The sequence below is a fragment of the Portunus trituberculatus genome, chromosome 41, assembly GCF_017591435.1.
Source record: "Portunus trituberculatus isolate SZX2019 chromosome 41, ASM1759143v1, whole genome shotgun sequence".
NCBI classification, from domain to species: domain Eukaryota; kingdom Metazoa; phylum Arthropoda; class Malacostraca; order Decapoda; family Portunidae; genus Portunus; species Portunus trituberculatus.
In genome coordinates, this window is record NC_059295.1 from 21741849 (window position 1) to 21756130 (window position 14282).

At 34.5% G+C, this 14282-nt stretch overlaps 1 protein-coding gene across 1 annotated transcript; it reads left to right on the top strand.

Annotated features, from left to right (window-relative positions):
- Positions 1 to 2419: 2419 nt before the first annotated feature.
- On the top strand, positions 2420 to 7954 carry LOC123517203 (protein CDV3 homolog). The gene is made up of 5 exons (XM_045277215.1): positions 2420 to 2771; positions 5252 to 5455; positions 5594 to 5702; positions 6072 to 6183; positions 6608 to 7954. The coding sequence occupies exons 1-5, from the start codon at positions 2544 to 2546 to the stop codon at positions 6720 to 6722; spliced, it is 768 nt and encodes a 255-aa protein (XP_045133150.1). The 5' UTR covers positions 2420 to 2543; the 3' UTR covers positions 6723 to 7954.
- Positions 7955 to 14282: the final 6328 nt, after the last annotated feature.

Consider the following 14282-nt stretch of genomic DNA (forward strand, 5'->3'; position numbering starts at 1 on the left):
GCATCGTTATTGTAGAGACTGAAATCGCACTGTTATCGTGGAAACTCGCTTCGTTATCGTGGGAAACTCGCATCGTTATTGTGAAATCGCATCGTTATCGTGGAATTGGATCGTTAGTGTCGAAAATCGCATCGTTTCCCTGGTAAATCACAACGTTATCATGGAAACTCTTACGGGAACACACTTGGCGTTTTTGTTCTGATCGCTTTTTTTTTTTTTTTTTTTCCGTCGCCGCCGTCCCAGTAGTGGCGCGTAGGAAGCTATTGCGACGGACACGTGGTGTATGATTTTCCAGCAGTTCGTCGAATGACGAGATTGACATTCTAAAATAATTGAAAAACTTTTCTTCATCGTTTCTTAACTCAGGAAACAAAGTGTAGAAGGCTCCAACTTCCTCTCTCCTCTGATTAATGGGATGAACCCAAATAAGTCTATTTTTTTCGCTTTTTCTTTAATCGATGACGATATAACAATAATGCAAGAAGTTGTTCTATATCCATGTTACACAGCACTAGTACCTTGTTGCATGGTGGTCAGTGATCAAATGAGTGGCGTCGGTGAGCGACGGAGGTATGTTAAAGCGGCGACGGTAAAAAAAAAATCCGATGGAAAAAAACGCCAAGTGTGTTCCCGCTACATTATGTTAGAGCGGGCGACGGTAAAAAAAAAAAAAAAATGATCGGAACAAAAACACCGTGTGTGTTCCCGGCCTTAGAAAATCGCATCGTTATCGTGGAAACTCGTGAAACATCGCATCGTTATAGTGGAAAATTGTTTCATTGTCGTGGAAAATCGCATCATTATCGTGGAAACTTGTGGAAAAAAGCAGTTTTTATTAGAAATTCGTGGAAAATAGCACGTGGAAACGCGGATCGTTATCGTGCAAACTCGCATCGTTATCTACGTCACGCGCATCATAATCATCGTTATTTATGTACTTATTTAAATTCATTTTCATTATTTCGGCTTGGTGCATACTACGTAACTACTATGAAAACATATCCAACAGTACAAGTTCTCTACGATAAAAAAAAAAGTCCAGTCTTTAATACATAGCTATATTGTGTAATTTCGTGAGATGAAGTAGTTTTTCCACATCAATGTGAAACAGTGTTATAATTTCTTTAATTTCCACATTTCATTTGAAAGATGCAATGAGAACCTTTTCATTGGCGCTGTAATCATGTAATGTAATTGTAATAATATTCGTAATGCAAGCTAGTATTGTCTCGATTTGTCCCTAAGTACGTTTCACTTTCTCTTTGTTCATAACTATTAATGCGTTTATTATTATTATTATTACCACTATTATCTTTATTAGCTTTTTTTTTTTATAAATGAACGTTATGCATTGTAATGGGCGATGATGATTTATATGGTTATTGTGTTTACTTTTCATATGTTCAATTTAATTTCTTTAGCCACTTAAATCTTCATTTCTTATTTGGATAAATGGATCTGATTTGTATATTATTTATATTATGTTTTTCATATTATGTCTATGTCTATACATTTATTTACATGTCTCATGCAGTGATGGATGGACTTGTTATCTTTTTTGTTAAGAGGATTTCTCTGTGATTGTTATTATAAGGTGCAATGTAGTTTTTAAGACCTTAGGTTAGGTTAGGTTAAGTTCTATTTATTAGTATATATATTTTTATTTTCATTTGTATGTATTTAGAACAACTATGTATATATAATTTTGTATGAGGCCCTGTAGAACACCATTTACTGGTGGAATAGAGCCTAGAAAACAAAACAAAACAATAAAACAATAAAACAATATATACTGAATATTCTATTTAGGCTATAATGAATCAATGAAACATGTATAGATAGCATACCAAAGTAGAATTTGACTCGCTAGATCACGTTGGTTGTGTAGATCACATACCAAAGCAATACCGATTATAATGCAATCATTGTTCCGCCCCATCTGCTGAATGTTGATACCATTAGCAGATGCGTGGGACGCAGGGTACGGAAAATAAATAAATAGATAAAATAAAGTATACCCTTGTGCAATATGATCGGTGATCGGTCTACCTACCGGTAGATCCATTATAGGAATAATATGGATATTCTTATGAGAGAGAGAGAGAGAGAGAGAGATGGTTGGGAACGCCTTCTCAGTATGAATTTGATGTTATCTCGGAAAACCATTCTTGCAGTGACATCAGCCTTATGAGAGAGAGAGAGAGAGAGAGAGAGAGAGAGATTCACTAGATAGATTGTTTCTCCATAAAGTTAGTCGCGTTTTCTGTAACCATTGATATAAAGGGAAGTAGAACACATCCAGCAAAATTTTCGGGTGGAGAAACCTTTAGTGGATCAGGATGTCACAAAGGTGAAATCGAATCCCTTAAAATCTCCCTGGCGCCTCCCTCTTAGAAGAGCTTCTGATCTCATTCCACCGTGGTTTGTGTTCCTTATGACCTTATGGTGATGTTTAGGTCCATGTGATTTCTTGTTTCCCCCATCTGGTGTGTGCTGGCCCTCGTTCGAGTCGACCTGAATATCTCTCCATCTGCTCTGTCGCCATGGCTGACCTCGACAGTTTCTTCGCTCGAAAGGATAGAAAGAAAGTGAAAGGCAGGAAGTTTACCACTACCGACGAGATAGCCCGCCGTCTAGAGGAGACCGAGAAGAAGCTGGAGCAGCAGCAGCAGCAGGGCGTTAAGGCCAAGGTGGAAGCGCTAGTGAAGAAGCAGCCACAAGAAGAAAGTACGACGGAAGAAAACCCGGTCGAGGAAGAAAAGCCCCCAAAGGTGACTATTTTTTTCTCATTATTATGGAGCCCTTGTCTTGCCTCGCCTTTGGAAGTGAAACAATCAGGTTGATGTTCAGGATATGCAGTCGTAACTAGTGTTTGATCTGTTGTTATTTTTATGTAGAATGTGCCTCAGGTCTTATTTAGCATGATAGTAGATGATGCTTGTAGATAGCTATTAGTTTAATTCATTTTTTGCCTGCAGTTTTCTTTCTGTTGCTAAGAATTTTGTCTAATGTAGCATCAATACATAGTATTCTGCAGCTAACTCTTCCTAAGCAAAGTTTTCATTGATTTTGTTCTCATTAGATTAAACTAGTCTTGGGTTGAAACTATGGACTCACCTTTGCAGTGCTAGTTTTGTTAAATACCTGCTCTCTCATCAGTAGTTCATCATAGAAAAGGAGATATATTATCACTTCTAATTTGGTGGACCCCTTACCACTGGTTAAAACAAATTTTTGTATTGGCAAACTCACATTTTGTAATATGAAAATCCCTTGGATTTCACTAGAAATGATGGCCCCGTCTCCTGCTCACTCCGAGGAGATATTCCTCTCTCTCTCTCTCTCTCTCTCTCTCTCTCTCTCTCTCTCTCTCTCTCTCTCTCTCTGGATTTCCCTCCAAAATTATTAACACCACCATCTACAGTTTTCTAGAACACAAATCTAGGAATGTGTCCCACAAAGCACACGTGAAACATAAGAAATAAATTATGTTATTTTAGTATGGTCATCTCGGCTACACTATTAAAAAAGACCATCACAACAAAAAAACATCATCCTGACATTAATGATAGTATTCATACTGGAGTCGTCTCATATCATTTATGGATTTACTTGTTCTTTACGCACACAATACCAGTTAGCTCATCCCTCCTTTTCAGCAGTTAGAAATCATTCACATGCATACAGTCCTTTACAAACAAGGATTTCAATGTACTGTATTACCTAATACTGACCAACATACAAACATCAAAACAGTGGAGGCCTTTCATATTAAACATAAGAAACCTGAACTCAATAACCATCTATCCATAACACAGCTCTGCTTGCTTTAAACCTTATCTCGGAGCTTTAGTGCGCTAACCAAAACCATTCTCTTCCACACCATCTCACCAGTCCTCGCTTCTCCACCACAGATAACACCATCATCACCTTCTATTGTTTATTTCTTCACTAAGTTCAGTGTATTTTTTATTGTTATTTCATTCCTTTGCCATTGTTCTTATTTTTCATTCATATTTTCTTTATTTAAAGTATGGGCCACAAATTCTAATTACACATGTATATAATGTATGTTTTTTTTTTATTGTAGGTATTTTAAAATGTTTTACTACCTCATGATGCCTTTTGTAAAGGAGAAACATTGTGAACAAGTAAAGAAATGAAGAAGGAAATTCACTGCATCCTTGCTCTCTCTCTCTCTCTCTCTCTCTCTCTCTCTCTCTCTCTCTCTCTCTCTCTCTCTCTCTCTCTCTCTCTCTCTCTCTCTCTCTCTCTCTCTCTCTCACACACACACACACACACACACACACACACACACACACACACACACACACACACACACACACACACACACACACACTGGAGGGAATAGAACTACCAACTTTGAAGGCTAGACAGGAAAGAGGAGATATGATAAATGATGTATAAATTAGGAAATTGTATGGTAAAATAGATAGACAAGACCTGGTATCACTGATGGAGGATGGAGAGAGACAAACAAGAGGACACTCCATGAAAGATCATGAAAAGTCAGTGTTTGAGGGACATTAAAATGTTCAGTTTTCCACATAGGACATTGGACATCTGGAATGACTTGAGTGAAGAGATTGTAGCAGCAGAAAATGTGCATAAATTTAAGGAAAAGTTGGATAAATGTAGATATGGAGACAGGTCACCATGAGCCCCACTCAAACCCTGTAATATACGACTAGGTAAATCTTTCTTACCTTTCACTAGTAAACTCTGGAACTCCCTGCTTGCTTCTGTATTTCCGTCCTCCTACAACATAACTTCCTTTAAAAGAGAGGTGTTAAGACATTTGTCCCACTCTTTTGACTAATTCTTTCTAATATTTATGGAGACTGCAATTCTAGTGGGCCTTTTTTTTCTAATATAGTTTTTTTTTTTTTTTTTTTTTTTTTTCCCTTGGTAGTTCTCCCTCTTACATAGAAAATACAAAATTACAAACACAGTATTTAGCTATATTGCATCCCTAAGCAGTGAAGGGTGTTATATAGTTATGAGGCATGAGGTGAAGGGCAGGATATCTTTGGCTTGTTTATGATCTGTTTTGTGAGCTACAAAGTGATATGCACTATAGAAAATAAGTTTGCTGTCTCCAGTTCTGAATTAGTGTTGTCTACTGAGTTGCTTCTTGGGAGTTGTCAGTTTCTTATATTGATTGTAATCTTTTAGAATACCAGTTGAATACAAAAATCTTTAATTTATTTGTATTTACTTTTATTTACAGGAAGAAGAAGAAGAATGGAATGACTTTAAAGATGAGGGTGATAAAGATCTTACAGATTTAAAAATCACAAAGTTGCAAATAGAAGATGAAGAAGAAGGTGGGGGAGGTTCAGCAGATGATGATGGAGAAAAAGGAGACCATGGGGATAAAAAGGATGGAGTGTGGAAGACAGAGCAAGTGCCAGCACCACCACCAGCACCTGTAGTGAGTAGTTTGAAACACTGAAAGTTTTCACTTCAAGCCGTTTGTAAAATATATTCAGCTTTTCTTCAGGCTGATTCTAATGAAATGTATTCATCTTTTTAGCCTGCTCCTAATGAAATATGTTCATCTTCTGTTCAGGCTGCTCCTGTAGTGGAACCAGAGGAAAAAAATAAACTTTCACAAATTGGCTCCTCATATGTACCACCACACATGCGCAGTATGGCACCATCACCATTACCAAAGTCCAGTAAGTTGAGTTATTTTCATGTATGGTTAGGCTCAGATTGCAGCTTGACTCTATGTACACATTTGATTGTCAATGTCATTTTGAGAAGGTCAGACTTACTCTTCACAATTTATCTGTTCATCTTGTTTATTGAACAGATAGTTCAGTTCAATCACTGCCATCATTCTTTCCCTTTTTATAAACATTTGGTAGTTGCTTGCAGCTGGTGTCTTAAAATCACACTTTCTCCTTGCCAATTATCCATTAGTACTATGAAGTTCCCTTTTCTCTCTTATCTGGAAAGACATGATATATTATTATTATTCTGTTGTTATTGATGTTTGTTAGAATTATTATTAGTTATTTTTTATTTATTTTATTTTTTTTTAGCCCCCAGGCGTAATCGAACTGCTCCAGATATCAACAATGAAATGGCGTTCCCATCTTTGTCCGATGCTCAAGCAGCCAATCCAATGGGTGCTTGGGGAAAGAAGAGAATGAAGTAAGTGATTTTTTTCTTATTTTGTATAGTATTCATCCAGCTGTTTTCCATGATTATAGCTATAGAAGGCATCTGGTGTACAGTACAGTACTGTTAATCATACTGAGACCCAGAGACCTGCTAGTAGATAGTGGAGTGGAATGTTTGCTTTCACCCTTGTAGTTCTCTAACTTCTTGCAACTGAGAAGAAACCAGAACAATCTGGCTGAAAATTATTGCACAAAACAAATAGAAAACATCAATATCAGATTGAAATGTACTTCTTTCCATTTTCTCTTATAGTTTATATTCTTATAGAGTGAAAGAAAGATAGTCTCTGGTAGATTTTCCCTGGCACCTTTACAACTTTAAATATCTTATATTTTGCTTCTTCTCAAAAATATAATGATATAATTAAGCTTTAAATGAGTATTTTTCCTTTCAGCAATGAGGGCTTTGAGAGTGTGAGGCATGGTTCCACACGTTCCTATCAAGATGATTATGCAGCCCCCAAACTTAGTACAGCCAACCGATTTGATGCTCTAAGTGATAACAGCTGAGGCGATGGACTTATAGAGCACTTGATGAAATATAGGCTTGTTATAAGGGTAGCGGAAGATAAAGAGGGATTTTATTATTATTGTCATTATTACAGTTATTATTATTATTATTATTATTATTATTATTATTATCTTTTGTCTTTGCATTTGCTTTTAAAAATTGCTGGTTGCAGATGGAATATATACTATCCATTTTCCTTTTATGTTACTTAGCCTGCCGTTAAGTGTTGTTGTTGCATATTGGAACAGTCTTTGTTTATTCATTCCTTTCTGTATAAGTCATTTGTGACATTTATTATTATTGTTATTATTATTATTATTATTATTATTATTATTATTTTTGTTATTATACTGATTTCTTTTATTGGTTTATTTTCTTTAAGGATGCATAGTGACTGATTTTGGACATTTAAAAACATTAAAACACAATACAGTATTTTTATGAAAGTAACAAACACACTGGTCATGTCCTGAAACCCTGTCAGTGGAAGTTGTTGGCTTGGTAGTGGTTGGTTTGTGTGTGTGTGTGTGTGTGTGTGTGTGTGTGTGTGTGTGTGTGTGTGTGTGTGTGTGTGTGTGTGTGTGTGTGTGTATGGAAGAGAGAGAGAGAGAGAGAAGTGGAAAGCAGTAAGTGTAATTAAGCAACAAATTGTATCAATCATTATTGGGTGTTTGTTTAGGAGGGAATATTGATGGTGTCTAAGCTCAAGCTTAATAAAACTAATATTCAACTTTTAGTCTTCATTCGAGGGGTGAAAATAATGGTGACTACCCTGATCAATAAAAAGATAGAAGTAGTAGTCACGAGATAGTGTATAATACAGTTATTGCCTATGAAGGGTTATTTTCACATTTACATAATTTGGAATATTTTATATGTTGTTATCTGCAACATTATATAGTAAATAACAATCAAACATTTAATAGTGATTATTGAATGCAATATTTAAATACTCGGGGTCCAAGAACTTGTCTGGAGGCGTGTGTGCACGTTACCTGTGGTTGTAAGTAGTGACTCGACTTATGGACTTATAAGGCCAATTTCTCATTGCTCTACATCTTAGTTGCCAATTGTCAGGTGAACATTTTAGAGGTGATGTCCCCTAAGTGTGCCTGGTTCTGATCCATAATGCTCCCCACATGGAAATTCTCAAGAGTCTGATCATGATAAAAGTACTCTTCCAAAAATTTTATCCTTGTGTATCAGAATTTATTAACATCCTTCAGTTTTATTCTTGTATTCTTTATACACCACGTACATTAAGGGGTAGCAGGGGTTCAAGGAGACTGATAGCTGTCTTGTATGTATCTCAGGAGTCCCTTTTGAAAAACTACACTACGTATAAGTGAAGAACAGAAATAATATTCTACTATTTGGTTATTTCTATTTTTTATTTTCATACTTTTCATCTCAGTGTGTTTCCAGAGTGTGATCCCAAATGTATGTATATTTTTTTCTGATGAACTGCATTGTTTTGAATTGTAATGAAGAAAAAGCAGCAGCAGCACATGGATTTGAGTTTATCTCCACTGAAATATCCAGATTTTCAAGAGGCCATGCTAACTCACATTGATGGGCTTATGAGATGTGATGCTTTTTCTTCTAGTTCCACATTGTAATAATGCTTAAGTATGTGTAAGTTATTTTATTTTATTTAATTAATTAATTAATTCATTCATTATTATTTTCATTATTATTATTAATTATTTTGTTTATTCATTTATTTATTTTTTTTTTGCTGAGAAGGAAATGCAGTACAATGGTTTATTTTGCTGACAAGCAATAACTGAAAGTTGAGTTGTGGGGAATAATTAATTAGGATAATATGAAGAAAGTAAAACAAACATTAATTGAAATTGTGATGAATCAGAGTGCAGAAATGAAGCTTTTTTTTTTTTTTATGCAGGAGAGAAGCCAGCCAAGGGCAACAAAATACTTAAAACAAGGCCCACTATTAAAAAAAATCCTTGATTGAAAAAAAAAAAAAAAAAAAAAAAAAAGACGTCATGAGGCAAAATAGATACGTATTATTACCCACAAGAATGACGGACAAACTGTGGAACACTGTACTTGATACTTACCCTTGTTACTTACCCTTGTTGAAAGATATGTGTTCAGACTGTGGTGGAACAGACAGATATACAGCACCAGAAGAAATTAGCAAGAGAGTAATGTTGGGATGCAAGAATTGTACTACTGCTGTGTTATTCACGTTTTTTCCTTTCTCACCTGTCATTGAACTGGCTGGAGGGGAGGAGCAAGGAAGAAAAAGAGTAAGAATAATGATTTGTGATAGTAATAATAAAAATAATAATAATAATAGTAGTAATAATAATAATAAAAATAATAATAATGGAGGTAACAATGAAATGGCAATGGTGGATAATACAAATGTATACAGAAATGTAATACTGATACCACTGAGAAGGGAAGGTGAAGGTGTAATTATTAACTGCTGGAGTATGTTGGGTGTTATGGACATACTTATTTATTTTTTATTAATTTATTAATTTTCAAATGGTAAGGTTAGGTACAAGAGAATGACTGAGGTACTAAAAAAGTTTAATAAAACAAAATATAGGAAGAAGCCTAAGATAAGAGTGTTAGAGTGAAGTGTGCAGGAGAGCAGGAGGTGGGATGGGGATGAATGGGGGGTGAAGAAATATGGCTTCAGTAAAGGAAGAGTAAGTAAAATGTTACAGCAGATGAAAGATGAAAGGTTGAGGCAAAAGATTGAAATTTACAAAGGATGTTGCATTTGAGAGAGTGAATCAATTTGCAGCTAAGAGGCTACAAAAGAAATTAACATTCTGCTGATGGAGGGAACTATGAGACAAAAATGCATTAAGTAAATTGTTTATACAAATGATGGCAACACTGCACTTTCAAACTTGTGCTATTTCATGTTTCATTTATAAAAGAGCCTTTGGGTTCAATAATCTCTGCATCACAGGTTTCTTTGTTTCTCTTAATTTACCTGAAATATATCAGGTTACCAAATCCAACACTTTATTATTATTGTTATTATTATTATTATTATTCTCATTTTTTTCTTTGAAGGGATCAGTATCAATACATAGTACAGTACATAACATTTACATAATCTTATGCACATAGCTTAACTATCCTTTTTTTGTTTTTCTTCTAACTGATCCATCAGACTAGCTACCAAATGAAGCTACCAAATAAAAATGAAAAACATTATCATATGGATAATAATTGCTAGTGTCACACTTAGTGTTCAAACGGTTGTATGTTACTTTTTAATACCATATCATTACATTTTCTATTTGTCCACCAAAGTATCTATCTATTCATCATTATCATTACCATTACTGTTGGTATTTTGTATTGATATACCTACATCATACCAAGTGAGCCACATAAAAGGCTGGCAAAGGTGACATTTGCAGGATGGCGTCATCGTGGATGGACACGTGGCTCGCTGGTATGTACAACAACCTTTTCTTGTCTTAGGACTGTATCTTTAGTTGAAGGTGAAATAAGTTTTGGGTATTGGAGGTACAATTGCTACTAAAGAAAGAGTGGGATGAATGTACTCTGTAAGTTGGCCCTCTAATAGCTGGATTACACTGAAGTATTATAAAATATTTAGTTGTGTGAAGTTATTGGAATGCCTAAGAGACAAAGAATATGGTGTATCTTGATTGCTGAAAAGGTTAATATTACTCCTGACAGCTGATTACTAAGGAAATTAGGAACTTTTAGGGAGAAAGGAGAGTATTGGTAGATATAGCACTTTCAGAAACAAACATGAAAGAGACAGCATCATAAGAAATTACTCAAACTGGTTACAAGTATGGAACAGCATCCCATAAAGAATATGCTGGGCCCAATACTGTTCCTAGGCCCCATCATCAAACAGAAAACTTGCCAACATAAAAACTACAGAAGATGGCATGAACTTACAAGGCTTTGATAAATTAAAAACAAAGAGGCAGAAGTGACTGCTCCACATCATAAGGTAAAAATCATAAAATGGTTGTCAGACAAGAGGGTAAAGATACTGGGTATATTCTAGACCTATTCCATGGAGAAGCTGTGGTCTCATGAAAAGAACACTACTGGCATTTCTTTTCTAACTTTATTTCTCAGCATTATTTTACTCAGATTTTCTTGGATAGTAGCTAAAAAAAAAAAAAAAAAAAAAAAAAAAAAAAAAAAAAAAAGAATGAAGTGGGAGACAAAAGAAATCTTAACTGCATCAATATTCTAGGAATGGAAAGCTGCTTGTGTGTGTCAGGTGGCAGAAAAACAGCTGTCAGTAACAATTGGTGGAAGACATTTATACAGTGAATTGTAGATCTTAATATTCTACTTTGTGATAATCAATAATGTGAGATGGTACCAAGTAATGTTAAAAAATTTCACAAAAGTGCTCTCTTCCAATATGATATGCTCAGCCTTACTGATGCTGCTGTGGAGAGAAGCTCAAAAGTTTGCAGAAATCTTGAAGGAACAAATGAATGGTTTGATAGAGAATAAAATGTTCTTATAGCAAGGTTGTAGTGCTATGTCAGCCTTGGAATATGAGGTGCTTCTTGTTTACTGCTTTCAAAAGAAGTGATATGTGGATAAATTTGTGTGACTAGAATTTTTGTTAATCATTATACAGAGGAAACTCATATGCAGATAAATAATGAGAGAGAGAGAGAGAGAGAGAGAGAGAGAGAGAGAGAGAGAGAGAAGGGGTGGGGATGGAGGAGAGGCAGAGTACTTAAAACCAAGTTTATGTGATGGTTATATCAGCCAAAGGTTTATAAAGAAAGTTACACAAATAAAATAGTGTTTTCATGATTCAGGTGAGCAGTTTCATATCAATAACAATATTTACAATATATGAAATTGATCTCAATTAGGAGGAGGGAAATATCAGCATGAACAGTAACAAAGTACATTTTAAATGTGCATCTTATATAAATTTCAAAATTATCAACAATGTCATAATACATTATATAATCTAGCTAAGGAATATAAGAAATAAAATAATCTTATAAAAAACACTTTCAAATAATATCTTTAAAAGTTTTCATAGTACATAAATACAAAATTATGATAACTAACATTGCACTTATCATTCAAAATTCTGCAGGAAGCATTGTCATGAACAACTCTTGTCCATCTCTCCTAAACAGTGTTTATACTTATCAAATTTGAACTCACCAAAGTCGTGCTAGAAACAACTACTACTTCTACTTCTAACACTACTACAGCTACTGCTACTTAGTACTTTTACAATGCAGTTAATTTGAATACATACGATCATAAATAGTTTTCTAAGATACTCTTCTCTTCTGTACATAATCACTCTGAAAAGAAGCCAAACTCCTTTAGACTGTATGGAATAGTACTTAGCATTATGGTAAAGACAATGGTTGCATGGTATGTAAAGCAGTACATTAAATTCAAGAATTTTTAAAGCTACTCGTCTGATTATCTAATATAGAATCTCCATGCCAATCTTTTTTTCTCATTGAAATCAAACTTCATGCTGAAATAAATAGGACTTGTCTTCTGATGAATGAAATTTTTTATAAACTGAACTTGTTTTATGACAAATTGGACTTTAGTTGTGATAACTGCACTTGTGCTTCAGCAAGCTGAGCACAAGTTGTAATAATAAAAATTTGAATTACTATAAATTGAAGATCAGTTTCAATAACCTGAAATTATGCTTTGATGTACTTACACTCTAATTGTTATCCAGCCTAACACTCTAATAAACTTGCCTTGTGTCAAAAATATTGCAGGTCAGCAAAATGTATGTATGTAGTACTATTTAAAAAGAAAGGCATTTAGTTTCCTTTCAAAATGATACAGTGGTATACAAGAAGCTTGGTCACTGAAGGAGATATTGACAAATGGATATTTAATTTAAATGAAGTGGTATGGTATGTGGTTTCATACCACATGCCATGAGTCATTATTTCCTTTCATGACCCTATGGATATTATAATCTATGGAGAGAGAGAGAAAAAAAAAAAAAAAAAAAAAACAAACTGTAGTGATTACACACAAGCACAAACACTTAAACACACAAAATGATACAGTACTGCTTTAAGTCTTGATAAAAAGAATGTGATAAAATATTTAACAGTTTAACTCAGGTAGCTGGCTAGTATTGACTTTGTGAAGCAATTGTCTTCCAGATGTGCAGTAATATCATGTCTTGCCTCAGCATTTATTCACATGTGACTATTTGTAGCAGATTGTAGGTACAGAACTCATGGCATTGGAGGAAAAGTAGTACTGGATGACAATTTTTCATTAGTGTACAACACTAAGACAATATATCAAAACATTCTCTGCAGTGAATATTTGGGAAACAAAATGGTCTTTATACAATAATAGTGATGGTCAGTTGAAGAACCATATTACAACAGTGTGAATGCTGCATAACGTCTTGAGAGTAAACCAGCTGGTAACAAGAGCCATGTGATGGCAGGTGTACTACCTGTGTTGCTAGTGATGCTTTCTTATTGGTTTATGATTCATCCCCAGATGGCTCCATGTAGGAATTCTACATCTTAGCCAACATGACAGTAACACAAGCCCATCAGCCATAAGATGGATAACATTGTGATACATATCAACTTGCAATTAGTAGAATTTATGTTAGCCTCCTGGTGACTCTTGTTCAGCTTTAAGAATATGATTGATGAAAAAGGACAGATTGATGAGATGACAGAGGAAACTTGAAGGAAAATGTAAGTACAGGAAGCAGCTATTCAGTTGCTGAACTTCTGATGTACTGATGAAGATTTAATGAAACACTTAAGTAATAACATCAATGTAACAGTGTTAATAATCATATATAATAGTTGTTTTGTTGAGGAGAAGAAATGCATGTTTTGATGGATTCATGTTTGTTACTGTTAAACTTTAAAACCTTAGTTAACTAATAGGCAAACATCAAAACTATCACAAATTTGTTATGATATTGATCAGCTGACATTTATTTATTTCCATCAGACAACCCTCAATACCTTCAGTATTCTATTATATAAATGCCTTAAAATGAATTCCTACCTATTTTTCAAAAGCTGAACTACTAAAAGGCAGTCTGGTGTATGTAGTATCAACAGAAATTTTGACATGATAAATGAGGTGACACTAATTTTTCAGCTGATTCAGTTGACTCAGAAAAATGTGGCCAGGATTCCACTCCAGTTATGCATTTTCATTACATGAATATTACGTTTCATTGTAAAAGTTCAGCACCGTAAAACATCAGATAACTGACTTTATTTGTTTATTACTAATCTTGATGAAGTTAAATACATTGTCTATGGTTGAACAAAGAGAGAGGTTTTCATAAGTTTTCACCTGAAGATGTTGGGAGTTAGAAAATTGAGGAAAATTATTAGCAATGGATGCAAGAATTATCAAAGAATTATTCATAGACAAAAATAAGAACAGTGGGTAAGTATTAATGTGTAATTCAGAGCATTGTTACAGTTCCACTATACTACATACACATATACATACTATATGTATATTACATGTATACACGTACATAGTACATCATTCTTGCTTCC